Source organism: Daphnia pulex, chromosome 10, assembly GCF_021134715.1.
Source record: "Daphnia pulex isolate KAP4 chromosome 10, ASM2113471v1".
NCBI classification, from domain to species: Eukaryota; Metazoa; Arthropoda; class Branchiopoda; order Diplostraca; family Daphniidae; genus Daphnia; species Daphnia pulex.
Genome location: NC_060026.1, coordinates 5,615,393 through 5,642,140, shown reverse-complemented (window position 1 = coordinate 5,642,140; position 26,748 = coordinate 5,615,393). Strand labels below are relative to the sequence as shown.

General features: G+C 39.9%; 5 protein-coding genes across 6 annotated transcripts; 3 read left to right on the top strand and 2 right to left on the bottom strand.

The window, feature by feature from the left end:
- Positions 1–6,875: 6,875 nt before the first annotated feature.
- On the bottom strand, positions 6,876–8,581 carry LOC124204070. 2 transcript variants are annotated; one of them, XM_046601077.1, is made up of 4 exons: positions 8,485–8,581; positions 7,939–8,098; positions 7,678–7,876; positions 6,876–7,623 (listed from the first exon to the last, which is right to left on the bottom strand). In XM_046601077.1, exons 2-4 carry the CDS (start codon positions 8,080–8,082, stop codon positions 7,265–7,267), a joined length of 702 nt encoding a protein of 233 aa, XP_046457033.1. In that variant the 5' UTR covers positions 8,083–8,098; positions 8,485–8,581; the 3' UTR covers positions 6,876–7,264. The 2 variants fall into 2 exon arrangements, with proteins under 2 accessions (XP_046457033.1, XP_046457034.1); XM_046601078.1 differs by having other exon boundaries at positions 6,876–7,581.
- Positions 8,582–20,289: 11,708 nt separating this feature from the next.
- Positions 20,290–21,832, top strand: LOC124205086 (ribosome production factor 1-like). Its single transcript, XM_046602412.1, has 6 exons — positions 20,290–20,615; positions 20,678–20,911; positions 20,993–21,146; positions 21,203–21,285; positions 21,354–21,541; positions 21,603–21,832. Exons 1-6 carry the CDS (start codon positions 20,439–20,441, stop codon positions 21,775–21,777), a joined length of 1,011 nt encoding a protein of 336 aa, XP_046458368.1. The 5' UTR covers positions 20,290–20,438; the 3' UTR covers positions 21,778–21,832.
- A 433-nt stretch (positions 21,833–22,265) lies between these two features.
- Positions 22,266–23,327, top strand: LOC124205087 (peptidyl-prolyl cis-trans isomerase-like 1). The gene is made up of 5 exons (XM_046602413.1): positions 22,266–22,502; positions 22,620–22,753; positions 22,811–22,900; positions 23,004–23,072; positions 23,145–23,327. The coding sequence occupies exons 1-5, from the start codon at positions 22,447–22,449 to the stop codon at positions 23,297–23,299; spliced, it is 504 nt and encodes a 167-aa protein (XP_046458369.1). The 5' UTR covers positions 22,266–22,446; the 3' UTR covers positions 23,300–23,327.
- Positions 23,108–24,129, bottom strand: LOC124205088 (EKC/KEOPS complex subunit Tprkb-like). Its single transcript, XM_046602414.1, has 3 exons — positions 23,870–24,129; positions 23,688–23,810; positions 23,108–23,612 (listed from the first exon to the last, which is right to left on the bottom strand). The coding sequence occupies exons 1-3, from the start codon at positions 23,990–23,992 to the stop codon at positions 23,355–23,357; spliced, it is 504 nt and encodes a 167-aa protein (XP_046458370.1). The 5' UTR covers positions 23,993–24,129; the 3' UTR covers positions 23,108–23,354.
- Positions 24,130–24,141: 12 nt separating this feature from the next.
- On the top strand, positions 24,142–26,593 carry LOC124205081 (GPI transamidase component PIG-S-like). Its single transcript, XM_046602397.1, has 10 exons — positions 24,142–24,262; positions 24,347–24,410; positions 24,477–24,719; positions 24,792–25,013; positions 25,090–25,254; positions 25,324–25,500; positions 25,568–25,794; positions 25,881–26,003; positions 26,088–26,311; positions 26,426–26,593. Exons 2-10 carry the CDS (start codon positions 24,374–24,376, stop codon positions 26,514–26,516), a joined length of 1,509 nt encoding a protein of 502 aa, XP_046458353.1. The 5' UTR covers positions 24,142–24,262; positions 24,347–24,373; the 3' UTR covers positions 26,517–26,593.
- Positions 26,594–26,748: the final 155 nt, after the last annotated feature.

Genomic DNA, 26,748 nt, shown 5'->3' with positions numbered 1-26,748 from the left:
CTCGATCCCACTCAAACTTCAAGCAGAGTGGGCCAAATCAGCAACAAACAAGGTAACAGACATTGATCAAGTCTTAAAATTTATCGAAGAGCAAGTTGAAGCAGCAGAGTGACTAAGCCGTTTGAGAGCTACAAAACCAAAGCCGGCCCAAAATTCTCAACAACCGGCCAAAGCAACACCACCTACAACACCAACAGCTTTTCAGTTCGGAGTCAGCAGCAAGCCGGACTCCACAATCAAAACATCCGAGCAAAACAAGAAGAAATGGCAGTCCACCACCAAGGAGAGAAGCAACAGCATCATCTCCAAGGAAACCAGTGCTGCCCTGCGTGTTCTGCAAGGAGATGCATTGGGCTACGAATTGCCCAATGGAGCTGAAAGAGAAAAAAGCAATCATCGCCAGCCAAAAAAGATGCTCTAACTGTTTTGGTCATCACGAGACCACTGATTGTTTTAATCCCCACAGATGCCAACGATGCGGAGCCAAGCACCACACAGTCTTGTGTGCCGAGAAAGACACCCGATTCGGATCCTCAACTGTAATTCCAAGCAAACCAGCAGCTGGGAGCAGCTCAACAACAGCGTGCGTAAGCTCCTTTGGTGAGATTATTCTCAAAACTGCAACCGTTTACGTTTCAGACACAAATGGAAAACAGATCCGAGCAATTCTCTTCCTTGACGATGGCAGCCATAGAACATGGATTAAAAAGCAGATTTCAAGAGAACTTCAACTGAAGATAATCCAGGCGGAGCAGATCGCGACCAGGGCCTTCCGCCAGACAGAGGCCCCTCCAGCAGAAACTCACAACGTGGTCGAGATGACGGTGCGGGGCACCTAACCAGGAGCCCCAACGGTGCGTATTGAAGCTTTGGAGGCAACTGACAAAGTAGGAAGCACCGGCCCGTACCAAACTACAGAATTTGCAAGAAAGCTGTGGCTGGAGAATGAAAATTTGGCAGACGACCGCTTCGAACGTGAAGGAGGAGACGAGGACGTCGGGATTCTTGTTGGAATGGACCAAATGTTAAACATTATGTTCAATGAGTCAGCAACTACTAGCCCGTGTGGACTCAGAGCCTACACTTCCAAACTTGGAAAAGTTATCGGTGGTCCATCACAAGAAAAAACATCGAAACAAAGTCAAACAATTGTCAATCAGCTCCTAATTAATTCACTTTGCTCTCTACCACAGATCACCTCACAGCCATCGAAATTTTTTAACAGCATCCAATCAAACAAGTCGGAAAGCAGGGAGACATGAAATTCCAGCCTCCTTCCACTACCAGAAAATTCTGAACAAATCTGCTTTTTCGACTCAACAAAAGAAAACAAAAGGTTTGAAATGGAGAAGTTAAATTTTGATCTCTCGTTATTTTGGCGATTAGAAAACTTCGCAAATTTGAACGACTGTGTTGCTGTGGAGAAGGACGATGAATTCCGCTCCTTTTGCGAAGACATCACGCGATTTGACGACGGCAGATATTGCACGCCAATTCCATGGACAACTAACAGATGGAGACTCGAAATCAACCACCAGATGGCAGCAGGAAGACTACGGGGCATGTTGACCAAGCTACGCAAATCTCCAGTCGACTTGGCCAACTACACCAAAGAAATCGAACAACTGATAGCAAACGGATTTGTAGAAGAGGCTGATTTCAATTACGAAGGCCTCCACACTTATCTACCGCATCATCCAGTCTACCGAACAGACAAGGTCACCACAAAAATCCGACCAGTTTTCGACGACGCCGCAAGATCCAGATATGGGCCGAGCCTCAACGATGTTTTGGAGACGGGACCAAATCTTAATCCTGATCTCCTCTCGGTCTTAATGCGTTTCCGGATGAACCGGATCGCCTGGATTGCGGATATTTAAAAAGCATTTCTCAACATCGCGCTGCAGCCCGAAGACGCCGAAGCAGTCAGATTTTTATGGCCGAGGGAGCCGGAAAATCCCAGCTCCGATTTCATCGCATACAAATGGAAAAGAGTTCCATTTGGGCTAAGTTCAAGTCCATTCCTTTTAAGAGTCACCATTAATAAGCATTTGCTCTCAGTCAAACCTAGATTTCCAAAGACAGTCGAACAAATAGAAGAGCAACTTTACGTGGACGACTACCTTGGAGGAGCAGACAACGTGCCGACAGCCATAACTACGGTGGGAAAAACCGTCACATTTTTTTCAGTGGCCCAACTCAACATGAGGAGCTGGGCAACAAACAACAAGCAGCTCCGTGACTTTCTCACCGAAAAAGAAATGTCGAACCAGATTGTCGGAATCCTCTCACCCACGATAGATGGCCAACAAAAGGCACTGGGTCTTAGATAGGACACGAGCTCCGATTCATTCAAAATTGACCCTACATCTGTAATGCAAGCAGCCGTGGAGATAGGAGAAAAAAATCACCAAGAGGAAAATTCTGAACATCTCCGCAAGAATATTCGACCCAATTGGTTTTCTAGCTCCCACAGTTTTACTTTTAAAAATAATTTATCAAAAACTTTGGGAAGGAGACATAGGTTGGGACGATGACGCCACACCCGAAGTGAAGAACACCTGGAGCAGCATCATGAAAGGCCTGAAGAATCTACATCATTTGAAGATCCCACGATGGATTGGATATTCAAAAACTTCCATCGTCTCCGCAGAAATTCACGTGTTCGGCGATGCATCAGAAGCAGCCTACGGAGCAGTAGCCTACGCACGGCTCCAACTGGAGAACGGAATTCCTTAAACCATCCTCCTTGCCAGCAAAACTAGAGTGGCGCCTCTTCCAAAGAAAAAAGTAACATTACCCAGACTCGAACTCGAACAGAACGAAAAAGTTAAAGCCTGTTGAGAGTCGTTTAAGCCTACCCTGAAACGGAAGTCCGAGGTTATCGTAAACCCCACTTTGGATGAATCCATTTATCTACGACTGAAAGCTTCAATGAATTCCAACGCTTCTAAAACCAACAAAGATCCGACGGAGAAGACGCCCAAGAAATTATCTTACAAAATTTTGGATTTAATCAAGCCTCTTTTGTATCTAGCCAGCTACGCCAATTTAAAGAAGAGGAAGAAAAGCGATGCTATCGCAACATAAAGCGCTATCCGGCTTTGGGCCACACTTATTCGATATATTATCAAATCTCGCCGGCAAAACATCCTCACCCAACTCTACCCTGAGTTCATGAATCTTCTGGATAGGAGCGATATCTGGTCGGGAGGAGAAGACATCCTCGGTCAGAAGTTCTTACGTCATCTAGTTAACGAAGCGAAGGCGCAATCTAACCTCGAAGGCATCTCCAAGGTCAACAAGAAGCCTCCACCCACCAAGGATCGCCACCCAGGCCCTGCTAGAGACTCTACTTCCAATTAGCAGCGGCCAAGAAATTCCTACCCTTACGCCGCTCAACGTGACAGGTACATTACTAATTCATCTCACTCTTTTGGCGGTCAAGTCTCCCGTTTCATTGACAATTGAGTTAAAATCACCTCCGACCCGTAAGTTTTGCGTACGGTTGAACACGGCCTCAGTCTCAATTTCATCTCCACTCCCACCCAACAAAAGATCCCACGTAATGCAGTAATGAACGATCAACAACTAGAGATTTGCGACACCGAGATTTCTTCTCTACTTCAAGAAGAGCCCTCCCCCCCCCTCTCAGACGGTGTCGGTTTCATAAGCGGGTTCTTTGTTGTACCAAAATCTTCGGAGGATGGAGACTGATTGTAAATTTAATGGGCCTAAATCAGTTCATCCCAAACCAACACTTTAAAATGGAGGGCGAAAATGCTGTGCGTCACGCAGTGAGACAAGGGGACTGGCTAGCAAAATTAGATTGAAGGACGTCTACCTTACCATTGCCCTCTGCCCGGAACAAAGGTTTCTCTTTCAATTCAAATGGAGAGAGAAGTTTTTTAAAATTCATTTCAATGCCATTTGGCCTTGGTCCAGCACCCGTGTTGTTCACCAAACTGCTGAAACCTATCGTTAGCTTCCTTAGACAGCGTGGCGTGCGTCTCGTCATCTATCTCGACGACGTATTGATCATAGGCCATTCCAAAGAATCAGCTGGAGAGGCCGTATGTCAAGTATTCCACCTCTTCGTATCACTCGGTTTTGTTATTCACGAAGAAAAGTCAATAATGGTGCCAACTCAGTCCCTCGAGTACATCGGCTTAGGCATAGATACGATCTCTATGACTTTCTCCCTCCCATCAAAGAAATTGGACAAATTAAAGGAAATGTGTACTCTTGCGTACAAGTCAAGCTCTCCATCACTCCAAGATTTAGTCTTACTGCTAGGGATTCTAAACTGGGCCGCTCATTTAGTAATTTACGCTCCTGCGCACTGCAGAAATAGTCAGGCCTTCTACACAAAACATTCAAAGTCGGCTAAGGGTGACCTCTCAGCTCGGTTTCGTCTTTCGCAAAAAGCCAGAAGCGACCTAGACTGGTGGATGTCGAAGGCATCCTTCTCGGCAAGGCGGAAACTGACCGCATCTCCCCCTAAATTTTTATATTTTCGGACGCCTCCCTTTCCAGATGAGGAGCTGTCAGTGTTAACATGAGAACCGGTGGCCCTTGGACCACAACCGATTCAGGCCGCCACATTAATGAGTTGGAATTTATAGCAGCCTTTAACGCAATTAAATGCTTCGCCACCTCGGCATCTTTTACATCGATCGAGATTAGGATAGATAATAGATCAGCAGTATCCTACATCAACAAACAGGGCGGCCTAAAGTCAGGCACCCTTTGCGAAACAGCCCTGGAGATTGTGAAGCCAGGTCAATCGATCTTCACGCCATCAACCTTCCAGGCTCATCGAATCTTGTAGCTGACGCAGAGTCCCACAAACCCGTAGCAGCAAACGATTGCAAACTATTCACATCCGCATTCCAAAAAAATCATCAGACATGGAAGACGGAAGTAGATCTATTCGCCAGCGCATGGAATGCACAACTTCCAAGATTTGTCAGCCGTTTTCTTCGGCCGGACGCATGGATGACGGACGCCTTTACATTGAACTGGAAGTCTCTCAAAGCCTTCGCCTTCCCCCCGTTCAACTTAATCGCGAGCTGCCTAACGAAGTTGGTTCAGGAGAAAGCAACAATAATTCTAATAACACCATTTTGGCCGAGTCAACCCTGGTTTCTGGATTTGCTGAAACTGGCGACGGACACCGAACGCATGCTACACCCAGAGAAAGATCTGCTAACATCCCCGTTGGGGGAATGTCACCAGCTCACAGCCAATCATTCAATCCGACTAGTCGCCTGGAAGCTATCGGAGGATGCCTCAAAAGCCAAGGGTTTCCGGATGGAGTCATCGAGCTGTTATTATCCGCACCAAGAGCGAATACCGACGCTGCATATTAGTCGGCGTGGGTCAACTGGTGTGATTAGTGCCATAGACGGGATGCTGATCCCATGTCTAGTGGTGTAAAGGAGGTACTAAGCTTCCTGGCCGGAATGTTTAAATAGGGCAAGACTAATAATGTTTAAATAGGACAACACTGTTCATAGATCTATGTTATCTTCCACCCTTAATTTAACCGCTTCAGGCCTCAAGGATGAAGGGCATCTACCAATGCAAGCCCCCGATTCCTAAATACAACGCTACATGTCACCCATCCGTGGGCATCAATCATTTCATCTCCACAGACGGAAGGACCATTTCACTTATCCATTTGGCCCGCAAAACAGTCACTCTATTAACCTTAACTACAGTCCTCAGATGCTCCGAGCTGAATTCCATCCAGCTCGACTCCGTTTCCTTCTCTGCCAACAAAGTATTTTTTAACGGTCATCTCTTAACAATTCAGGCGTGTTTATTGGTTCCAATAAACCTCATAGCCCCGTAACGTGTTCTACTATAGGCCGCTGGATCAAAGACCAGCTGAAAGAAGCGGGCATAGACACATCTATCTTCTCGGCTCATTCCACTAGAGGAGCGGCTGCATCAAAGGCAGCGTCAGTCGGAGTCTTTATTCAGGTGATCCGCAATCAAGGCCATTGGGCCAGCGAGTCAACTTTCTCAAAGTTTTATCGCCGGAAGACGTTGACTAATCCAAATCTTATAGAGTCAGCGGTCCTGTTGGATTCATCGTCAGACTGGTCTATCCCGATTTCTTTTTGTTTTTTTCTCTTTTTATAACATATTCGGCAGACGGTTAAGCAACCCTTTTACCTGGCGCTAAATGAATAGAAAATAAGACTGATAGACAGATTCTATTAATTGCCAATATTCTGTCACACCACCGTTTAATTCTAGAACTCTTGCTAATCAAGTAATAAAGCGTTCGTAAATTTCATTTTGCGTTCCGTAAAAGGGTTGCTTCACCGTCTCCCATTTCGCGGTAAAATAGTTAGTGATGTTAAAGGGTAGAGTTAAGAAAAGGGTAGAGGGGTTTGGGTTAACAAGGAAAAATGCGCACAAATAACAACCCATTTCTCTTGTGATAGGCTCACACTACCCGCCAATACAGAGTAAAAAGGCGTATATTTGAGCACAAGGTATACAAACTTTCAGCCACGACTGTATATAGTTGATGAGAACGAATTTACAACATTGATGAGGTAATCATTTTTGCTATTCTTTATTATTACTTGTTTGAACGACAAATATGGTGATCATATGTATTATACAAAATAGGAAATAAAATCAAAAAGATATTATAAGATCAAACAAGACGATATCTCTCGAATTGGTGAACTGGTAAGATATAATTTGAACTAGTTAATGTTCTACAAAATGGTAATTCTATTTAGTGATGTCGATAATTCACCCACTCAACCAACTCGGGTACTATACGCCCCTACCCGGGTGAACACCCGGGTAACGGGTAGCGGGTAGAACGTTGCCAAATAATACCAAATATGTCAAACTCCAAACGTTTTATTCCTTTCAGAAATTCAAAAAAATAGACAGAAATCATATCTTCTTGCAATTGTTATGTGACGAATAAATGTTTCTTCTTACATAAATAAGTCAACAATTAATTAATGTGTTATTGCAGTAAGCAATCGAGTATGCTCATTAAAATAAATAACTTCTTGTGCTGAGTTAAAGGCTAAAAATTCTTTTCGTATGGAGTTACATTAAAAGAAATAAATAAACTTAAGATACAAAGTGGATTAATTACTTTCAAGATGTTTAAGATTAGAAGCCACAACGCCAACCAGTGAAGCCTTTTCGGCAGTTAGATTTGTTCTTCGATCGGTTACAACTAAACCCATCTTGCTGAATATACGTTCACATGGCACGGAATTCATGATGATGCAAAGATATCTGCGCACGAGGACCACCAGACGTGGATATCTATCCCGTCTCTCCTTCCACCATTCCAATGGATCAAGCTGATGGCCGAGGGCTGTTTCAGATAAATAGTTGTCAACTTCATTCCTCGAAGCAGTTTGCCGGCCAGCGCCGGAACTAGGCATTCGCTGACTGCAGTTCTGGAAGGTGGTGGCCATGACTGATTCAATGCACGGACGAAGTTTCGAAAAGCCACGCTGTCACTCATGCTGAGAGGCTGGTAATCAGCACACACCAACATGGCAAACAGACGATCCAGGCGGAGATTTTCTTTAGTGGAGACACGTTGTTGTCGTTTTTTCCCCGACGATTCTATAAAAAAAAATATTAAAATAAATGAAATGTAACAATAATAATTTGAAATACTTTTGCCAGATGCACAGCCAGGTTCCTTCTTGTGTACAGTTCGAAGATGACGAATCATATTTGTCGTAGACCCACCCGAGCGGTCTATAAGTTTTTCGCAGAGCTTACGCGTGGCTTTGCTTCTACTTGTCCCATCAGTGGTGAAGTACTGCCAAACTTTACTTTCCAAATTTTCGTTAGGTTCATCATGGTCACCTTCCTTCAGAATAAAGTAAAGAAATTAAAAAATGAAATGCATCAAAAGTAAAGAATGTGCTGTACCACTATGCCAATCTCATCCATCAATGATCTGAAATCATCTGCATCGTTTTCAGTTTGAATTTGAACGTCCTGAAGGACGAAATTGATGCTGTCGTTGGACAAGTTGTCATCGGGTAAGGAGCCACCAGAACTCACACTCGCCATTCTAAAAAATTCAATGCTGAATATTCCAATATAAATTTAAAAAGTTAACAAATGAGTAACACGTGAAAGGTCTTAACTTTTAAAATTTTAACAATGAATACTGCGCAGTAATGTTTGGCTTGGTGTGGCTTTTTGGCAAAAAGTGTTATGCTTTCTGTGAAAAAATATGGAACGCTTGTTTACCAGTCAACTAATGACGTCCTCAATTACAAGAAAATATCTCAGCTTTCAATTGCAAATATTTCAAACAGTACCCTACAATTATTTAAAATTATACGTTTTTATGCCCAAGCATTTTAATTCTACCATCTTCCCCAAAAAATACTGCACAATTGTCACACAATAAAAAAACCGATGGGCTATGCATAAATACTTATGAAAACGTGCTTAACATGAACTTACCTGAAATGCCGAGCTACTCACATGAGCAGAACTCACGAACAGTGAACAATCAAATGAGAAAGATGAGGAGAAAAAATGGAGCGAAATAAAGTCGTGAAAACATGTTGCCAGTTTTTAAGAAGAATTTCATAAAAACTACAGTTTCATTTCCTAAGTTTTAAATTACTTTTATTTTTTGTTCTTTAACATACATTAATAGTTTAATGTGTTGTTTTATTATTGCATCAAAAAATAAAATATTTTATAACGATTTGACATCTACCCGATCTACTCGATTTTCACCCGAGTAGACGGGTAGTAATCGATATCACCCGGGTACACCGGGTATCGAGTAGAGTCGACGGGTAGAACTCGACATCACTAATTCTATTGAATCATTAGGTCACTTTTGCTTTAAACATTGAGAGATGAGTTGAAAGATGAATTGGTGTCAAATCTTAACACCGTGCAGTCTGTTAAAAGGTATTAATGAAATATTCTATGTAGTTCTAGTAACATTAGCTGATTTCTTAAAAAATTATAACATCTTGATTTCTTTCCTTCAATTCAACTAGTTCTTACATTGACCATAAAATGAAACAGCCAGATTTGTACAACAAGGCAGAGTGTGTGTCCCTATTGAACCTCTATTGAACAAAGGAAAGCCTTTAGCCAATGTACTCAATCAAAGTAAAATTGCTGTATCTACTTCAAGTAAGAAACCAGTTACAGTTCCTTTCAATGAATCTATTGAATATGAACCTACATTCACTTATGGTTTTGAGAGCGAGAGTAGGAAAAGAAGTCTGGGTGCTGGTTATAATTGCAAAGCTAAGAAACACTGCTGCGTATTGCCGATTTGTTTGGTGTTCGAAGGTATGAAAGACAGTGAAAAAATTAAAAAACCAAGACATATGTATAATGCATCTATTTGTTATTGTATATTTGTAGAATAGAAAGCGAGCCAAAAGAGACTTTGGCTTTGGAATTACCAAACATAACGATTGCAAGTCACTGGTCCACTACTCTGCCCACTTGGTAGCTTACACCTAAAAAAAGTTATGTCAGAGGAACGTCCATCACTGGCATTATCTACTCAAATCGATTGGATACTCCGCTGGTTCGTATGGGTCTTCCTCTGCAGCCGAGTGAGGTCCCCCTCCGCGTTATCGTCGTATCACCGTTCAGCAAGAACGAAACAATCATTCAAAAAGTCAAAATCGCGGCCATGAAGAAAAATTACATCATTGACCCTAAAGCAATCGAAGATACTTTGAGTTTTTGAAAAGAAGTCGGTAACAAAGTGATGGCAAAAGTTGAATTCAACAAGGCTAATTGTGAACAGCTTCCTATCAACGACGTTTCTCCATCCATTTTTACCATTACGATCACAGACAACGAAGAAGCTGAAACAGAACTCGATGGAAGTTCACATGAAGTCGCGGAGGAGACAGAACACTCATCCGACGGCTCTTCACTATTGCGCACTAACAAAGAAGTGGAAGAAATTGTAATAACATCAGCAACTGCTACTGTTACCATTGGTGGAGACACGGCAGCTGAATGGAACGTCCACGGAAAAGTCGCCGAGGCGTTGTCTAGAAACAAAGTTCTTTCTCCTAGATTTACGTTGTGAGACCTGACAACATTTTCGTTTCAGACTCAAACCCCAACTACCTTGAAATCCATTTTTCTGATTTATTACCTTTTGGCAGAGTTGGAACAGGCGAGACAAGAAGGGTTAAAATTTTGCGCAAGGCCTTACTAGCCTACATGTTGAATATCAGCACACGAAAATTTCAAGAAGTCGATTTCGTTTTGCCAATGTATGATATGGTCACCCGTCAACAACTGTCAACTATTGGTTTTGTGCGCTCGAAAATTCCGTCTCGTCGCAGGGGCGTCGATGGAATTTTATCTACGAAAGCAGAAGGGTTCGGCAAAATAACTTTGGAAGATATGAAGAAAGTATGTGAGCACAAAATTAATTGCGCCAAAACAGCCAGAAAAGGTGGAATTTGCCTCCTCCTCACGTGAGCCTTGATGGAGTGGCAGCCGAATTTTTCAACGACATCACGGTCGCAACAAAACACAATCAACATTCCATGGCCGTTGCCGCTGAAAATCAAGGCGGAGTCTAAGCAGCTCATAATTCCCTCGGAAAAGCTCACATCTGGTTTACTTTTTGCCCAGATAACACAAGATCATTCAAAATCTTGTGGTATGCACTGGGTCCAGAGCAATCGGCCATCTACAAAGACCAAATTCCAAAAGGAATAATTAGATTTGAAACTTTAGCTAATCCTTCAGTGGCCGGAGCTCTCAACTTCGAGCGGTGCTGCAAAATCGCTATCGAGTATCTAGTCGGGTGGGATTGTGAGGCTCCATTGAAAAACCGTGGTGTGTGGGGCATTCCCAGTGGTAATTTGCGGATCGTCGAAGAGCAGTTCCGTTTGACTCTACATTTCCATTAACTGATTTGGCTTCACGGACATCAACAAATTGAAATTCAACTGAAAGCAGCTCAGAGCCTGTCGGCCGAACCAAATTAAATTAACTGTGATGTTCCAGAGATAGGTAAAAAAGCGACTACCGATGAATAAAAAACACAAGCAAATACCATATAATATTTTTTTCCTCGTTAGAATTGAACGAGTTCGAGGCTGTTGTCGAGCGTGTGGTGTGGTGTCTGTTTTATTTCACAAAAGAAGATTCTATTCGGTATACAGGTGATTCGATTTATGAGGAGAGCAACAATTATATGTATGTGTAATAATACGTCCGAAGTGCTGTGTAAAAAATGCAATGCCAACTTCGTAGGTCGGACAAGTTGCCCATTTAAGGTTTCGCAATAAAACGTATTCTTTTGCAAGAATTTTTCATTTTCTATTATTTTTCATGCTACTTTTTACTTAACATAATAAGGTTTCATCTAAGCTAATAATTTTAAAATTCCAATGAAAATTACGATGTGCAGGAGTGAGTGTGAAAAAAAAAGGTAGAAAAGTCTTATACAAAAACAATGTTGGTCCTGGTAGGAAATTTCTTCTTGTTGTCCCCTCTGTCCTTCGTAGGAAAATTCTCACTAGCTCTCATATGGGAGGGGAAAAGACTTTTACGAGGTCTAGTGCGCGCTATTGGTGGCCCAAAATGTTTTTAAGTGTTAAGCAATGTGTGTCTTCTTGTATGTACTATCCGTTGCACAAGCATGCCGTTGGTCAAACCGTCGGAAGATTGCAGCCGATTCCTCCACCAGCTCACTCGTTAAAAATGTTGGGCATCGATCATCTTGGTCCCCTAGAAACTACGAATTCCGGAAATAAATATGTGATTGTGGCAATTGATTATCTAACAAAGTGGGTAGAAGTGGAAGCCGTCCCTGACACTTCTACCTGTCACGTCATCCCATTCATTCAAGACAACATCATTCATCGCCATAGTCACCCGAAAAGACTGGTGACTGACCAAGGTCCTGCGTTTTCATCGAGAGAATTCGACGCCAAGATCTCAGAATGGAGAATCGATCACAGCCCGGCTACCCCCGAGCACCCGAAAACAAACGGTTTGTGTGCAAGGCTGAACAAGACAGCAGCAGTAGCAATGGCAGCGTACCTGAATACGAAACACCCCGATTGGGATACCAAACTTCAAGGAGCAGCGCTCGCCGTCAACACAGTGAGACAGCCAACAACAGAAGTCACCCCCTTAGAAATGGTTTATGGTATACGTCCAGTGATTGCTCAAGAAATTAAGTTCCCGTGTCCACCAGAACGTCCTAAACCGTACGAATTTTTTGCCAGATGAGTTGCCGAGATGAGAGAGGCAGCCATACTTAGAATTTTCGAGAAGCAGTGAAAAGTGAAAGACCGTGTTGACCGTAGTCGCCGAGTAACTCAGGATTTACGTGTCGGTGAACTTTTACTTGTGAGACGCAAATTAATCAAGAAGGGTAAAACAAAAAAGTTTTTGCCGAAATTTGTAGGTCCGTATCATATGGTAAAAAAAGTGTGTGTGAAACAACTTATTTAGTGGAAGACTTGCCCGCAAGGCGGAAGAAAAACAGTTAAGAAGATTTAATGCTCATGTGTTTCAAATCCGTCGTTTTCACGCTCGTGATGATGTCGGAAGAAAATTCCGACACAGAAGAAGAAGAAAAGAAGAAATTTCTGAGTCGGAAGAAGAAAATGGAGTTGTCAACAACACACAAGAGCCAGAGGAAAATTTGCCGGTTGCTGTGTCAGAGGCGGTTGGTGAGGAGAACGAGCCGGAATTCCAGCCGAGAGAAGCAGAGAAAACGAAAACTAGTAGACAAACTCGACCACCACGTTGGCACAACGACTACGCACGATATTGACCACAGGCTTGACTTGCGTTTGTTTTTTTGTTTTTTTTATGCTTTCTCATTTACATTTTTCATTGTTAATTCACGTGGTTTTCATTTCACCCTCATTTCTCAAATCCATCATCATTCCATCCGAAAAAAGCAATCCATTTAGTACCGATCCAGCCAACTTTCAGCTCTTTATTCCATTCTATTCTTCTCTTAAACTCGCTTTAACTATTCTTTTCTATCTGCATTATCCTTCCTTCGTCCATTACCACCATAAGCGACCACAGGGTTGGGCATGATTTATGTCGTATTTATTTATTTATTTATTTCGTGTTGAATTGTTTTGTCTCTCGAATGGTGTTTGTTGTATTTGTGTTGCACTCTTTCACCAAAAGTCAGGAAAGGCCGAATGTTGCGGACTGGCTGCATGTAGTCCAAGAATCGGGCGGTAGCGGGACACCGGCGAGCTCACCTGTCTCTCAAGCCAGGGAAGACAGTCGAGTCAAGCCGTGTGATCCCGCCGGACATAAAGTGTAAGAGGGAGCCCTGCCGTTCTAGCTGGCTACCCCTCGCGTTTGAATCCTCCTTTTGTGTCATCATCCCCTCTGGTTGAGTTCATCAAATACAGGTCGTATGCAAATGGTTATTTTTTGCTATTTTTTATTGGTTGAAAGCCGCTCGGCCCCAAACCCATCCACAACAAACGTGCATTCAATATCAACAACCAAGAACTCGCCATCAATAACACATTTACTACACAACCATATTTTACAAATTAAAAAAATGCTTTCGGGAACCTCTCCAAGGAGCCTCGGCGCACTGGTAGCAGTTTGAAAGACTGATGCACAAGGCTGTGGATAAGGTTATGGATAAGGAGATGGTTTTCAACGAATCTTCATAGATGGCAGCACACAAATTTTTGTTTTGTTTAGGATATCTGGTGGCATACCCCAACCCCCCTCGTCACACTTCACATTAAGACCAACCCCCTCCCTCCCTCTACGACCGTCAGGGCCGCCGAGAGGGGGGGGGGCTAGAGGGGCAAGCTGCCCTGGGCGCCAAGAAGCGGGGGGCGCCAAAAAACGGGGGGCGCGAAAAAAAAAACAGAAATTAAAAAATAAAATAAATAAATGATTGTAAATGATGTGTCTTGAAATAGGAAATCGTCTATGTTATTTCATACTTAAAACTGCAGAGGACAAGGCTATGACAATGGCTCTAATATGGCAGGTACCTACATTGGTGCGCAGGCTCTCGTTCTAAAAAAAAACTCGATGGCAGTGTATGTTCCCTGTAGCGCTCATAGCTTAAATCTAGCTGGAGTTCATGCCGCTGAATCATCCGCAGAAATGAAGACTTTCTTCGGAAATATTCAAGCGCTTTACGTGTTCTTCAGTTGCAGTCCTGCTAGATGGAAAATATTGCTAGAATCAACCGGAATATCCCTTCACAAGCTATCTGACACTAGATGGTCAGCGCGCATCGACGCAGTCAAACCCTTGGCTAAGAGACCGCGAGAAATCATCACGGCACTTGACTATTGTGTCGATAAACTCGACCTCACTGGCGAAATGGTCAATCAAGCCAAATCCTTAAAGAAATGGTTAAAATCTTTTGAGACGGTGGTCCTTCTTACTGTATGGCTCAAGACGCTTCAAGCGGTGGACGACGTCAGTCGTCTCTTGCAATCTAATTCAATTGCAATTGACGACGAAATTATCCTCATCAATCAGCTATTAGATGATTTGGGCCGCATTCGTTCGTCATGGAACGAACTTTTGTCAGAAGCAAAATTGGTGGCCGAATCTCTCGGTTTTGAAAAGGACTTTGAAGTCAAACGAACAAGGAAAACAAAAAGGCACCATGATGAACCTCCGAATACAGCCTACTTCCACGACGGCGCAGAGAAGAAGTTCGAGGTGAGTTTTCAACGTTGGATTGGATCATCTTATACAACAAATCCGATCAAGATTCGAAGTCGTTAAAGAGGTTTATGCTAGATTTGATTTCATATGGTCATTGACTGATGATATTGTTGCTCAAGAACGAAAAGCCCGTGAGCTTGCCAAGTTCTACTCTACCGACGTGAATGAAGAAGATCTTGTGGCAGAAATTCGTCACTTTGATCGCGTGAAAGGGGCCCTGTTTAATCCTGGCAACTCATTGAAACTCCTCAATCAGATCTTTTCTAAGGGGCTAGAACCCATGTTTCCATCGATCTGCATCCTTTTGCGGATTTTCAATACGATGTCAGGGCGCCGGACGACGCCTGCCCCGGGCGCCAAAATAGCTCTCTGCGGCCCTGACGACCGTGACGCTGTATTTGAACGTCTCCTGGTTTTTGATCACAGGAAAATCTAAAAACAACGAAGACTCTTTTTCCAGTGGTTCAGTCAATGGAAAATCGGGGAAAACCTGGGAAATCCGGAAAATTAAGAAAAATTGGTATAATAAACCTTTTTCACAATGCGGAAAGTCTGGATTTTTTAATCCGGTAACTCAGAAATCGGTCATTTTAGTTCCTATTATTTTTCTCCCATGTAAATTCCCATAAGAAATCGGGGTCCCTGTAGTTTAAATTCATTTTTTTTATTTTTGGGTATGTTAAATTTAAAATATTGTTCACAGCCCATGTTCCCCGATGAATTTTCAACATTTTCATGCGTCGGCAAAATTGCCGAATTGTTACCTAATGTACCTACCGATTCGGCCAAAAGTCGATTCGGCAACTACGTATGAAATAATATATAAAAATACACAAGAGATACCTGTCACAGAACTAGTCTACCTTTGTCTACCGTCAATTAAAATGGCTCAAACTGCTGAAAAAGTTTGCATTGTTTGCAATAGTGGATTTCCGGGTAGAATCATTCAATTTATTTCCTGTGTTGATTGTAAAGGTCCCGTTCATCTCACGTGTATTCCTGGAAACAAACGAGGGAAAGGTAGAATTGCTGAATTATTTATAACTTTTAAAAAGAAGTACATGTCATATTATATTTCAGTACTTTCAAAAGCCACATATGTACTTATGAACAAGAACAATGAGGCTTTTTTCTATAAGTGTTCGAAATGTCCAACTGTGCCAGTGCCTGAAATCCGTGTTAACCTGATGGCACAGGTTACCGAGGTGGTTGAGAATTCACGAACTACGCTTGCTGCAACATTTAAGCTTATTTTAGGGCCAGTAAGTTAATGTATCAATAGCTCGAAACCTATAGTAAATAATGTTTTCTATCTATATTAGTTACACTCGAGCCCAAAAAAGGATCTACATCCAAAACCTCGTACAGATGCTACTGACATAATTCCATTTACTCCGATCGATGGTGTTTGCCGTCCTATTATAACTCCTGAGATCGAATTGGCTGATGCATTCGCAGGGCTTCCGGTATATTAATAAGCAACTTAAGTCTTAAGAGTCCTTCACTTTAATTAAACGAATTTTTCAGATGATATCAACTAACGAAGAGGTGAATTCGCCGATGGAGCAGGGGTCAAATAGTTTACTAGAAAGACAGATGGCTACTCTAGAAGACTCTGAAAGATACAATGAAAGGCCAAGCGCCCAGCCAAATTCCCCCATGGAGTTAACAAGTTTTTTCGCCAGGCCTGTTGCTACTCAAGAATCGAGTCTGCCGTCCTTAGCTCAAGAACGCTCTCGTGATCGATCTAATCGATCAATAAATGGGATTCGAAAATGGCATATTGAGCCAGCAGCCGGAAAAAGGTATCTAAATAGTTATCAGTTATTGTGATTCATTACCCTAAAACTATTTTTTTGCTTTCTAGACTTAAACCAATGCTTATCGACGACACTGATCGCGGGCTTGGCATTCGTTACACACGAAAAAATGGAACGGTGATGTGGCGCTGCAACTTCCGGCCCAAAAAGAATCCTTGTCACGGTCTAGTCTCCCAGATTGGGGATAAATTTGCTGAGCATCACCCCCATTCGTGCAACCCAAAGTCGCATCACAAAGTCAACGTCATTTTAGCTGCCGAAGCAAAAAAGTATGCCTTAGATCACCTTAATGAACCTGCTCAAAAAGTTGTTGAGCCCCTTATCGTTAACTTAACGATTCCTTAACGACGTTAAGGTCCTAGATGGGAATCCAAATTGGAACCCTATTAACCCTACTACATTAGCCAGGGCGGTGAATCGGGTAAAAGCTAAGCTTACTGCAAAAAACCCAACTGATCTGTTTTTTCTCAAAAAAATGGAATTTCTTCCCAAACAATTCTACAGAGGGGAAGTCGTTGTAGGAGCGAAAAGGCACCTAATATTCATGACGGACGAACAAATTTCCGTTTTGAAAACTGCAGTAAGATGGTATGCGGACGGAACCTTCAAAGTTATCAACGCTCCGTTCACCCAGCTATTTTCCCTCCATGGGTTTTTGAAAAAAATGGCCAGCTTAAGCAAGTTCCCCTTTGTTTTGTTTTTATGTCCGGAAGGACACAGAGAGATTACAGGAAGGTGTTCGAAAAAATCTTGGAGATATTGGGTGGGGAATGTTCCGTAAAGGAGTTCGTAACTGACTTTGAGCGCGCAATTTGGAGAGGGGTGAAAGAAACGCTGCCAGATGTTACCATTATCGGGTGTGGTTTCCATTGGTGTCAGGCTGTATTTCGTAACTTGAAAAAGATCGGCCTCGTTGGCTTATACAAAAGTCACCATACTGTTCACAAGTTTCTAAAGCGTTTCTTAAGCCTACACCTGATTCCAATGGAAAAAATCCCCAAAATGTTTAAGTACCTTGAAAGGGAGACACTTGCTTTGTGGACGACGGGCGAGGAATTAAAAAAGAAAAAAACCCAACTAGCTCTAGTCAAAAAATTTATAACATACATGCGAGAGAACTGGATTGAGAGTAGAGTGTGGTCACCGTCCAAATGGTGTGTGTTTAATCAGCCCATCCGCACAAACAATGACGCGGAAGGTTGGCATAATCGCATCAATTGCCACACAAAAGATAAAATGAATTTTTACGCTTTGGTCCCCGAACTACATAAGGAGTCAAAACTGATTCCTCTCTACAAAAAATTGATGTGCCGAAACAAAATAGTGAAACGAGCGCTGAAAATAAGCGATTCTGTAAACAAAAAATTGTTCGATTTGTGGGAGTCATATCCTGAAAAGCTTGACGGCAAACAACTGCTGAAAGCTGTGTCTGAAGTTTATTGCGAAACTAACTTTCTAAATGAAGCTTTTTGTTATGACGACGATAAAGATGATTTGAGTGAGTGAAATGTTCTGAATGTGTAAACATAAATGTAAAACTTGTAAACATAAATGTAAAACTAATAGTGTACCACCTGGTGGTGATTCGGCAAATTTTGCCGAATTGGTTGTCCGGTTCGGCAAAATAAATAAAAAATCCAATTCGGCCAAAACCAATTCGGCAAACGTCAAATTTTCCGAATCGTCTGTATACTTCAACTATTTATTACAATATCTGCTTTTGAACTTGTTTGTTTTGATATTTTTCTCGTGAGGACATCAAAAACAAAGGAAACTTGTACTATTCATCAGAAAGTGCCACATCGAGAAATCGCTTGAACAGCTACTAACATGATTTTTAGTAGCCAACAATGCGAAAGTTTTTCTCAGGGGAATCCGTGCACTTTGTCCTGTCGGTCTATACAAACCTAACATCACAGAAGGGGAATTTTTGGATCAAGCTAGAAAATGTTATGCAAAATTGCTAATCTCCTGCTACAACAGAAATTATCAAAAGACGTAATAATTTATCGGCGCGTCGATGAGAACAGGCATCGGAGCAGGGGTTCATTAAATGCACTTGAAGTTATCGTGCTGCCATAGGATGATGAATTCACCATAGAGATAAAAAGTGCATCCCTATCGCCTTAAAGAAAATGAATGACCTTAGCGTTGATGCGACTTGTTCAAATTAAAACGCTCTGCTGGTTTTTGGAAACACAAATGAAGAAGATGAGCAGTGATCGTAACTTGAAAGTGTGCCAGCTTTTTTCGTTCCCTGATGCTACAAAACTGATAGTGAAAACAGTAGAAGAAAGGGAAATCGTGCGGGTTGGTGTCTTTTTCAGACTCTTTCAGGTTCAAAGCGCGATTATTTATTCCTATTAAGCCGCGTTATTCAATTTCAATTTCTGTCGCAGAGTAATAAAAAACACAATTAGAGTGGCAAAGAGGAAATGACAAAAAAGTTAACGAGGACATTTCAGTAATTTGTACTTGGTACCGATTTAATGGGCAAACAGATAAATCGAAGAAAATCTCAACAAACGGAAAAAAAACTAGCTGTTATTGTTCACGATTTCCACCCTTGCAATACTTAGTTTTTCAGTCTACCCTCCTCCAATCATCCCGTCGTATAAAAATATTGTGATGCTTCTCAATTTTTTGTCTCGGATTATTTAGAATCGGAAGCTATTTTTCGGAAACAAATTTTGTAAATAGAATTTTACTGGAAATAGTGGAAATCGAGGAAAATAGACAAAATTGGAAAAATTTTGAAATTTTTGAACATTTTGAAAATTTTTGAAAATTTGGAAAGTTGCGAAAATTTGGGAAAATTGGGAAATATGAAGGGAAAATCGGGAAATTTTTTTTCCTTTCTGATGTTGCAGATTGTTCACGGTTAAAAATTATCTTGACTCCACTACACCCTATAAATCCAATCAATTAGGACGTTGAATCCTGTACACCCAGCAGCACACGTTATACCGACATGGTAAGCGGCAACTGGGCGGAAGATAAAACTTTAACGAGAAGTCCTTTCCGTAAACAACGGACAAATGAGGAGGAGCGATGTTCCTGGTGCATTTGTGTTCTCCCTCAGAACGTCAGAGCCTACGCCAATCGAGAGGGTTGGCGGTTGGCCACCCCAACAGACCCTAAAGGCAAAGAGGGGAAAATGTTGTTTTCGCGAGCGCTAGGTGGCTTATAGGATAAAGCCCAAAATGACCCAAAAACCAAGAAATTTGTAGGAATTTCAAAAATTTCAAACGTTAATATCTCGGCTTCTGAGCCGAGTATCGAAAAAACATGAAAATTTTGTGAAGAGGTGGGCTATCCCATCATTTTTAAATGATCAGAATATTTTTAGGTGCAGCAGTTGACGAGAAAACTGCAGCACAAAAACCGAAAAAAGTCCAATTTTCGGCTACCCCCCACAGTTTTTTGCTAATATCTCAAAAACGACTATAGCTAAGGGATTGTGGTTTTCACCAATCGACTTAGAAAAAAATTTTGAACTAAACCTATTAATTTGTTTATTTTTACAACCCCTAGCGATGATTTCCGCAAAATTAAATACCCCCAAAACGGTCTCTTTGAGTGGCGAATCGCTTGTTAAAAGTATTAAGTGTTAAAAAAATAATATGTAGCTACACACGAGTGTTAAATTAAAAATATTTTTGTAGTACTGTGCGAGTAATGTTTTCATCAAATGTAAAAATTTTATAGGTTCATGGTTTCCGAAAGGGCCCGCTGTGGGCCGTACTATTCGCGAGTTGTGTCGTCTGTTAAACAGTTTAATTTTTCCGAGGCTGTCTGGCACGTGTTCACGACCTGAAAGGCTGAAACTGTTGTATAGAGTTCCTCCTCACTTCCTATTAAGCAGCGTGATTTTGTTCAATATTTAAAAAAAAATCTGCCATGGAGAACGCCGAGGAAAATGAAGCTGGAGAGGTTCTAGCGAAGCCGAAAATCTTAACAGCGAGTGAACGCCTTGCAGCAAAAAAACGTTTTCGTACTCAGAGGAGACTGTCAACGATGAAAAACAAGGTGTTACGGAATGCTCAGTGGGCTACTTTGAAAAAAGAAAAACGAAAGGTGAAATCTTTTTACAGCATGTCAAGAATATTTTATTTAAACTACAATGAGTTCTTAAACAGATTAAAAAAGAAGGTCAAAAGCAGCGAAAAAAGGAAGCTGAAGCTTTAGGAGATAAGGCTCCTCCTAAACAGGTTCCACGTACAATTGAAAATACTAGGGAAGCTGATGTGACAACTGTTGATCAAGAAGATGAAGAAGTTACATTTGACATCACCCATGATGAATATGAAGCATATTTTTCAAAAACCTATGAGCCCAAGATTTTGATAACATCATCAGACAACCCTCACTCAGTAAGTAAATTTCATTTAAAAATTAACTTTAAGATTTATGTTAATAGATTGATGAACTGGTTCATTATTTGATGTTTTTAGAAAACTATTCATTTTATCCGTGAATTAACAAAGATTTTCCCAAAATCTGAATGTCAATGGAGAAAGCGTTCCAGTGTGAAAAAAATGATAGAGAGTGCTAAGGAAAAAGATTACACAGATGTTGTAGTGATAAATGAAGATAGACGAGTTCCAAGTAAGTTCTTTTCAATGTTAATAAAGTTTAGTTTATATTTAAATTATGCTAAATAGATGGAATGTTGGTATCACACTTACCTGATGGCCCAACTGCTTATTTCAAAATAAGCAATGTCAAATTAACAAAGGATATGAAGGTAATTTATATATTTATATAATATTTTTGCAATCTAATATTACTCATATTTATTATCTTTCCTAAAAGTACAAGAACATTATCAAGGAGTTTACCACTCATCGTCCCGAAGTCATTCTTAACAATTTCCAGACACGCCTTGGTCAAGCAGTGAGTCGAATGTTAGCTTCTTTGTTTCACTACGATCCCCAATTTAAAGGTCGTCGTGCGGTGACTTTCCACAACCAGCGAGACTACATATTTTTCAGGCACCACCGGTTGGGAAAGCTTAGACTCTTAATAATAACAAAATAATAATTACTACCTTTGTAATGATAGGTATGAATTCAAATCTCAGAAGAGAGCTGCCTTACGTGAATTGGGCCCTCGATTTACATTGCGACTGAAATGGTTGCAAAAAGGAACTTTCGACACAATTGAGGGTGACTATGAATGGATCATCGCTGGGAAACGGCACGAAATGGAGACGAGCAGGCGCAGATTCTTTCTTTAAAAGTCTGTTGTACGCTGTGTTAAAAGAAATAATACACATGCTGTATGTCATGTAATATGCCAGTTTCTAGTGGTTTTTCAAGTTAATTCCAATCATAAATGAAATGTACAATTCAGTTAGAAAGATTTTGGTCAGCAAACTTCTACAAGTATTGAATTTGTATATAATATTTATGAACAATTTTCTGAGTCCTAAAACCTCTAGTAATAGTCATTGATTGTTTTCGAAAGGATTTGAATTTTGGTAACTTCAATTTTTACCAACAAACTTATGGATGTTCTTCTGAATGCTGCTGCGGAGATCACGATTTTTTTTTTTTAGATCTATTTATTTATTCGTATTTATAATTGTTTTGGTATTTATTATTATTTTTTTTTTATTAAGTGAATTTTTAATTGCTGTGCTGACTGAAATTATCATTTTGTGCTGCGGCCTGCAGCATGGTGCCTGCAGCAGGCGTCGTGTTACCCGTAAATATATAACTGGAAATCATGACATGCTGCTTCAACGAACAAGACAATGCGTCGACTGCTTCCCGGCTTCTTTTTTGAGTTTTTGTGATTTTGTCCACACGTTTGACGTTCTGATCCAAAATTGTTTTTCTTAATATATTTCCTTTCAAAAAATTTAAACGGTTTGTTTACTACATAAATATTTGTCATCCCAAGTATGGCTTCCATCCCCGATGCTTCTTGGCAGCCACCTTTTGCAGTACTTCAAACCACGTAGGCTATACTTATTATTTTTTTATGAATACCACTGTGAAAGATAAGATGTTTGTATGTATATTTTAATATAAAATCTGCTTGTTTGGTTACCATCTCTAATATCTGACCTTGTAGGATGGGAGAAATTGCTATAGAATTGTACTGGAACCATGCCCCCAACACTTGTAGAAACTTTGCTGAACTCTGTCGTCGAAATTACTATGCAGGCACTAAATTTCATCGGATAATCCGAGATTTTATGATCCAAGGTAATTAATTGAAAACTTTTTTTTCATTGATTATGAATTAAGTTAAAAAATTTATAGGTGGTGATCCCACTGGTACTGGAAGAGGAGGAGCATCTATATATGGACGTAATTTTTCTGATGAATTACATGATGAACTGAAACACACAGGTAATAATTACAAATAAAATAAGTAATGGAAACAACATTCAGGGGCCTGAATGACACACATTCAAAGGAAATGACTTTTAACTTTGTGTGTGTTTAACAATAGGCCCTGGTATACTGTCCATGGCGAATTCAGGACCAAATACCAATGGATCTCAATTTTTCATAACACTAGGTATTTAAAAAAAAAAATTAATAAACTTTGAATTCCTACATCAAATGCAAATTTATTTTATATTTATTTTAGCTCCAACCCAATGGCTAGATGGCAAGCATTCCATTTTTGGGAGAATTTATTCAGGCATGTCTGTTGTGAAAAGGATTGGGTTTGTAGAAACAGATAAAGATGACAGACCAACTGATGATGTGAAAATCGTAAAATGTACAATCAAATATGAATGAATAATACATAATTGATCCTGCTTCTAAATCTAGTTTTACACAAAAAATATTAGTACTATGTAGCAATTTCTTTTGTCGAAATTCGGTTAATTATAGCATCCAATAAAGAAACAATTTTTGTTTCTTCTTCTTTGATTTTATAAATTTTCCTCAGCTCATTTTCATCACATGTTTCAAAATTGTCTTGGGTGGGTTCTGCCAATTCTCCTTTGACTTTAGAACAGACAAGTTCCATATCTTCTTCATTAAGTACCACACAAAGAAAATATGTATCTTTATCATTCATTCCAAATATTTTTAAGGAATCTGTAATCTGTTCCAAGCATTAAAAATAATTTCCATATTTAATAAAGTTTGCATGCTGTACAACTGCACATTAAAAAAATACCTTTTTTGTTGGGGACATGTTATAAACAATTTCAGAAAACACAGAATGTGTTTTAAGGGTATGACTTTGATGGCTCATCACAGCAAGTTGGGTGGCCACTAATACTTGAAAGGTGTCCAATACCTAGCAGTCATAAATTTATATTCTTCGTCAAACATAAAATTGAAAATTGAAATGCATACATATCTAGGATTAATTGCAGCGCAAGGAAAGCTAGCTTTCATAATCCTTTCTCGAATTTCACTTGCATTGGTTACATTTTTAAAAAGTAACAACTTGGGCTCGCATTCTTTAAATGCCCACATTTTATTATTGTTTGCTCAAATATGACTAAATAACGACTAAATATGGGAGTCACGAATCGGTAAATTTTTTTATTTCAAAACGTGTTCTGACTGCTGCTGGTTCCCACAGTTTATAGTCTGTCTGCTTCAACCGGCTGTATGTAACCTGGCTGTAACACTGCAAGACGTTGTCATGGCAATTATTTGCAGACTAAAATGCGACTTCAAATCTTCATTTCAGTAGACACTACATCGACTACAGTAAACACTAAACAACAAATTTAAGAACCTGTACGTTTGATGGTGGTCCTTTCTTATTTATTTATTGAAAAGTGATTTGAAAAATTCTTGATACAATTTTCTTTTTTGGTTTAGGTATAAATATTTCCACCTTTTTTAAAAATGAAGGGCTCCAATAACAGCTCTCTAGATAGGCAAGGTAAATGTCAAAATTAATTTACTCTTGATTTACTTATGATTCAAACTAATGAAAATAACTGTTTAGATAGGCATTCTCATCCAATTGGAGCTGCATTAACCTTCATTGTGATACTTTTGGGTCTTGGAGTACCAGTATGGTGGAATACCACTACTGTACAAAGAGCATCTTTACCACTGGAAGAACTGTCCACTATGGCTAAAGTGTCTGGGAGTGAACAAAGTATCCCTATTTTATTAAAAGGCATCAATGATGCTGAAATAATGGCAAAGAAACTGCAAAGTGCACTAGTTCAGTCCAAGGACCCATGTAAGTAACTAAAACAATATAATAAATGTTTAGATTTGAAGATTATGTTAACAATTTTCAAAATTTTTTTAGTAACTTATAACTTCAGTATTGTTCCATATAAATTCAGCCCTGAAGAAGTAAAAATTTTGTTGTCACAAAAGTCAGTTGATGCCATAGACATGTACTTTGAGGAACTATCTGAATCAGAGTTTATTAACATATTATCAATTGTTGAAGTACCATCTAATTATTTGCCATCTGGGAAAGTGTGTGTAGGAAGGCATAACTTTCTGTACTTCTCGGAAGAAACAGGTGTGGAATTAAAAGATTTCATTCACTTATAAATCAAAATTTTTAAATTGATAAATTTTTCCTTTTTTTTTGTTAGATTTTGATTCCCTTGGCCACATTATACGTTCAATTTTGGCACTTCACGATTCAGACCGAAATTCCGATGCGCACCTTCCCATTTCTAATCATTATAATGTTCTTCTTACTTTGGCGACCGCAAATGCAACCCAAGAATATTCTAGTATAGTATCTTTATATGATGGTAAGAATTTTTAAAAAATTTCACAGCTTTAGGCGTACATAAAATTGCATTTTCCCTTTTTTTTGTTAGAAAATTTTGCTGCATTTTCTAAAAAATTTCGGCACGTTGCTGACCTTTCAATTTCATCCCAAATGATTTATCTTGGAAACGGCCATATTGATGCCAATCATGATACTGAACAAAAAATTTTCTCTTTAAATGAAGAAAAAGTGGTATCTCTTATTAATATTCTCGAACCGCGACTAGGTATATGAACGAAGCCTTAAGATACTAAAAGAAAATAGAGTTTAAATGGAATTTCGTGGATAAATAGGAAGTCAGTTGTCGTCGGATCCCACTTTTCATTGGGTGCTTTATGTTCCCCACATAAATCAGTCACCAATGTATATTTTCAAAGGATCCTTGCCAGTTGTGACCAATTCAGTCCTTAGTCCACGGTGGAATGGAGGAGGTTTACAAATTGTCAATGAATTAGATCATTCCTTTGCTGGACTTGCTCTATGCCAGTTAAGAAATGCTCTCGGAATTTTCTCTCTACAGGTGAATATAAATTTGAAATGATAATATTCCTATTTGATCCTGTTTTTGAGCTAATGTTTACTTGCAATTACTATTGCATAATAAAGAATGCAGATACTTCTTACATCTCCTTGAATTATGATGAATCTGGTGTTCACGCGTGGGAGCTGTATTTGTTGACACGGCGACGTACGGTACAATTTTTAAATCAAGCTACCATTACTCTAAAGGTAAACGTGAATTAAAAATTTAAAATACTATACATTCGATGAAGCATGTAACAATTATTTTATTTTTTTTTTCAATCGCTTTAGTCTCTATCACAACTATTAAAACAGATCGGAAACATCGTTGTTAGTGAAGAAATAAGAGATTTGATTGTTGCTTCCGTAAAGATGGGGGACGATTCCAGAATTGCTTTGAAAAATGACGATTTGCAACAAGCGTACCGAGATGCCAAAGTATCTAATTCATGTGCCGAAAAGGCTTTCTTCGATCCCTCTCTTTTGGCATTGTTATACTTTCCTGAAGACCAAAAGTAAGTGATTTAGGTGCACTTAAAACTTTCATTTATCTTCTTTTTGTCTTCTAACTTTAAAATGTATTTTTGTTGTTCAACTCGTTTTAACATCGTTTTATTGTTGTGTTCCAGGTATGCGATTTACATCCCACTTTTTCTTCCCATAGGCATTCCTGTTCTCTTATCGTTGAGATCAGTCTACAAACATTTTCTTAAGCGGTAAAATTTAATTGAATTAATATCATTTGCAATTGAGTTGTGCAGAAATAAATGCAAAGTTTTACTGTATAAATGAAAAAATGAGTAATGAACTTATGATTTCAACCCCTAATTTGAATTAATAATATGAATAGTTTGTAGAAAATTGACAGCATTAATATTCTGCGACAATCGAGAATGGATATTATCGGAGCATACGTAAAGCGCAAAAATGAATTTCTTGATTCCTATAGGCC

What these genes read in the sequence shown, in the direction of transcription:
- LOC124204070 (XM_046601077.1), bottom strand. Translation starts at nt 8,082, where the DNA reads ATGGCGAGTGTGAGTTCTGGTGGCTCCTTACCCGATGACAACTTGTCC. An exon ending in TGGATGAGATTGGCATAGTG is followed by an intron (nt 7,877 to 7,938) that starts GTACAGCACATT and finishes TTTATTCTGAAG; the next exon opens with GAAGGTGACCATGATGAACC. An exon ending in TGGCTGTGCATCTGGCAAAA is followed by an intron (nt 7,624 to 7,677) that starts GTATTTCAAATT and finishes TTTTTTTTATAG; the next exon opens with AATCGTCGGGGAAAAAACGA.
- LOC124205086 (XM_046602412.1), top strand. Translation starts at nt 20,439, where the DNA reads ATGGAGAACGCCGAGGAAAATGAAGCTGGAGAGGTTCTAGCGAAGCCG. An exon ending in TGAAAAAAGAAAAACGAAAG is followed by an intron (nt 20,616 to 20,677) that starts GTGAAATCTTTT and finishes GTTCTTAAACAG; the next exon opens with ATTAAAAAAGAAGGTCAAAA. An exon ending in AATTAACAAAGGATATGAAG is followed by an intron (nt 21,286 to 21,353) that starts GTAATTTATATA and finishes CTTTCCTAAAAG; the next exon opens with TACAAGAACATTATCAAGGA.
- LOC124205087 (XM_046602413.1), top strand. Translation starts at nt 22,447, where the DNA reads ATGGCTTCCATCCCCGATGCTTCTTGGCAGCCACCTTTTGCAGTACTT. An exon ending in TGATGAACTGAAACACACAG is followed by an intron (nt 22,901 to 23,003) that starts GTAATAATTACA and finishes GTTTAACAATAG; the next exon opens with GCCCTGGTATACTGTCCATG. An exon ending in TCAATTTTTCATAACACTAG is followed by an intron (nt 23,073 to 23,144) that starts GTATTTAAAAAA and finishes TATTTATTTTAG; the next exon opens with CTCCAACCCAATGGCTAGAT.
- LOC124205088 (XM_046602414.1), bottom strand. Translation starts at nt 23,992, where the DNA reads ATGTGGGCATTTAAAGAATGCGAGCCCAAGTTGTTACTTTTTAAAAAT. An exon ending in CTGCAATTAATCCTAGATAT is followed by an intron (nt 23,811 to 23,869) that starts GTATGCATTTCA and finishes TATGACTGCTAG; the next exon opens with GTATTGGACACCTTTCAAGT. An exon ending in ACATGTCCCCAACAAAAAAG is followed by an intron (nt 23,613 to 23,687) that starts GTATTTTTTTAA and finishes TGCTTGGAACAG; the next exon opens with ATTACAGATTCCTTAAAAAT.
- LOC124205081 (XM_046602397.1), top strand. Translation starts at nt 24,374, where the DNA reads ATGAAGGGCTCCAATAACAGCTCTCTAGATAGGCAAG. An exon ending in CAGCTCTCTAGATAGGCAAG is followed by an intron (nt 24,411 to 24,476) that starts GTAAATGTCAAA and finishes ATAACTGTTTAG; the next exon opens with ATAGGCATTCTCATCCAATT. An exon ending in TATAGTATCTTTATATGATG is followed by an intron (nt 25,255 to 25,323) that starts GTAAGAATTTTT and finishes TTTTTTTGTTAG; the next exon opens with AAAATTTTGCTGCATTTTCT.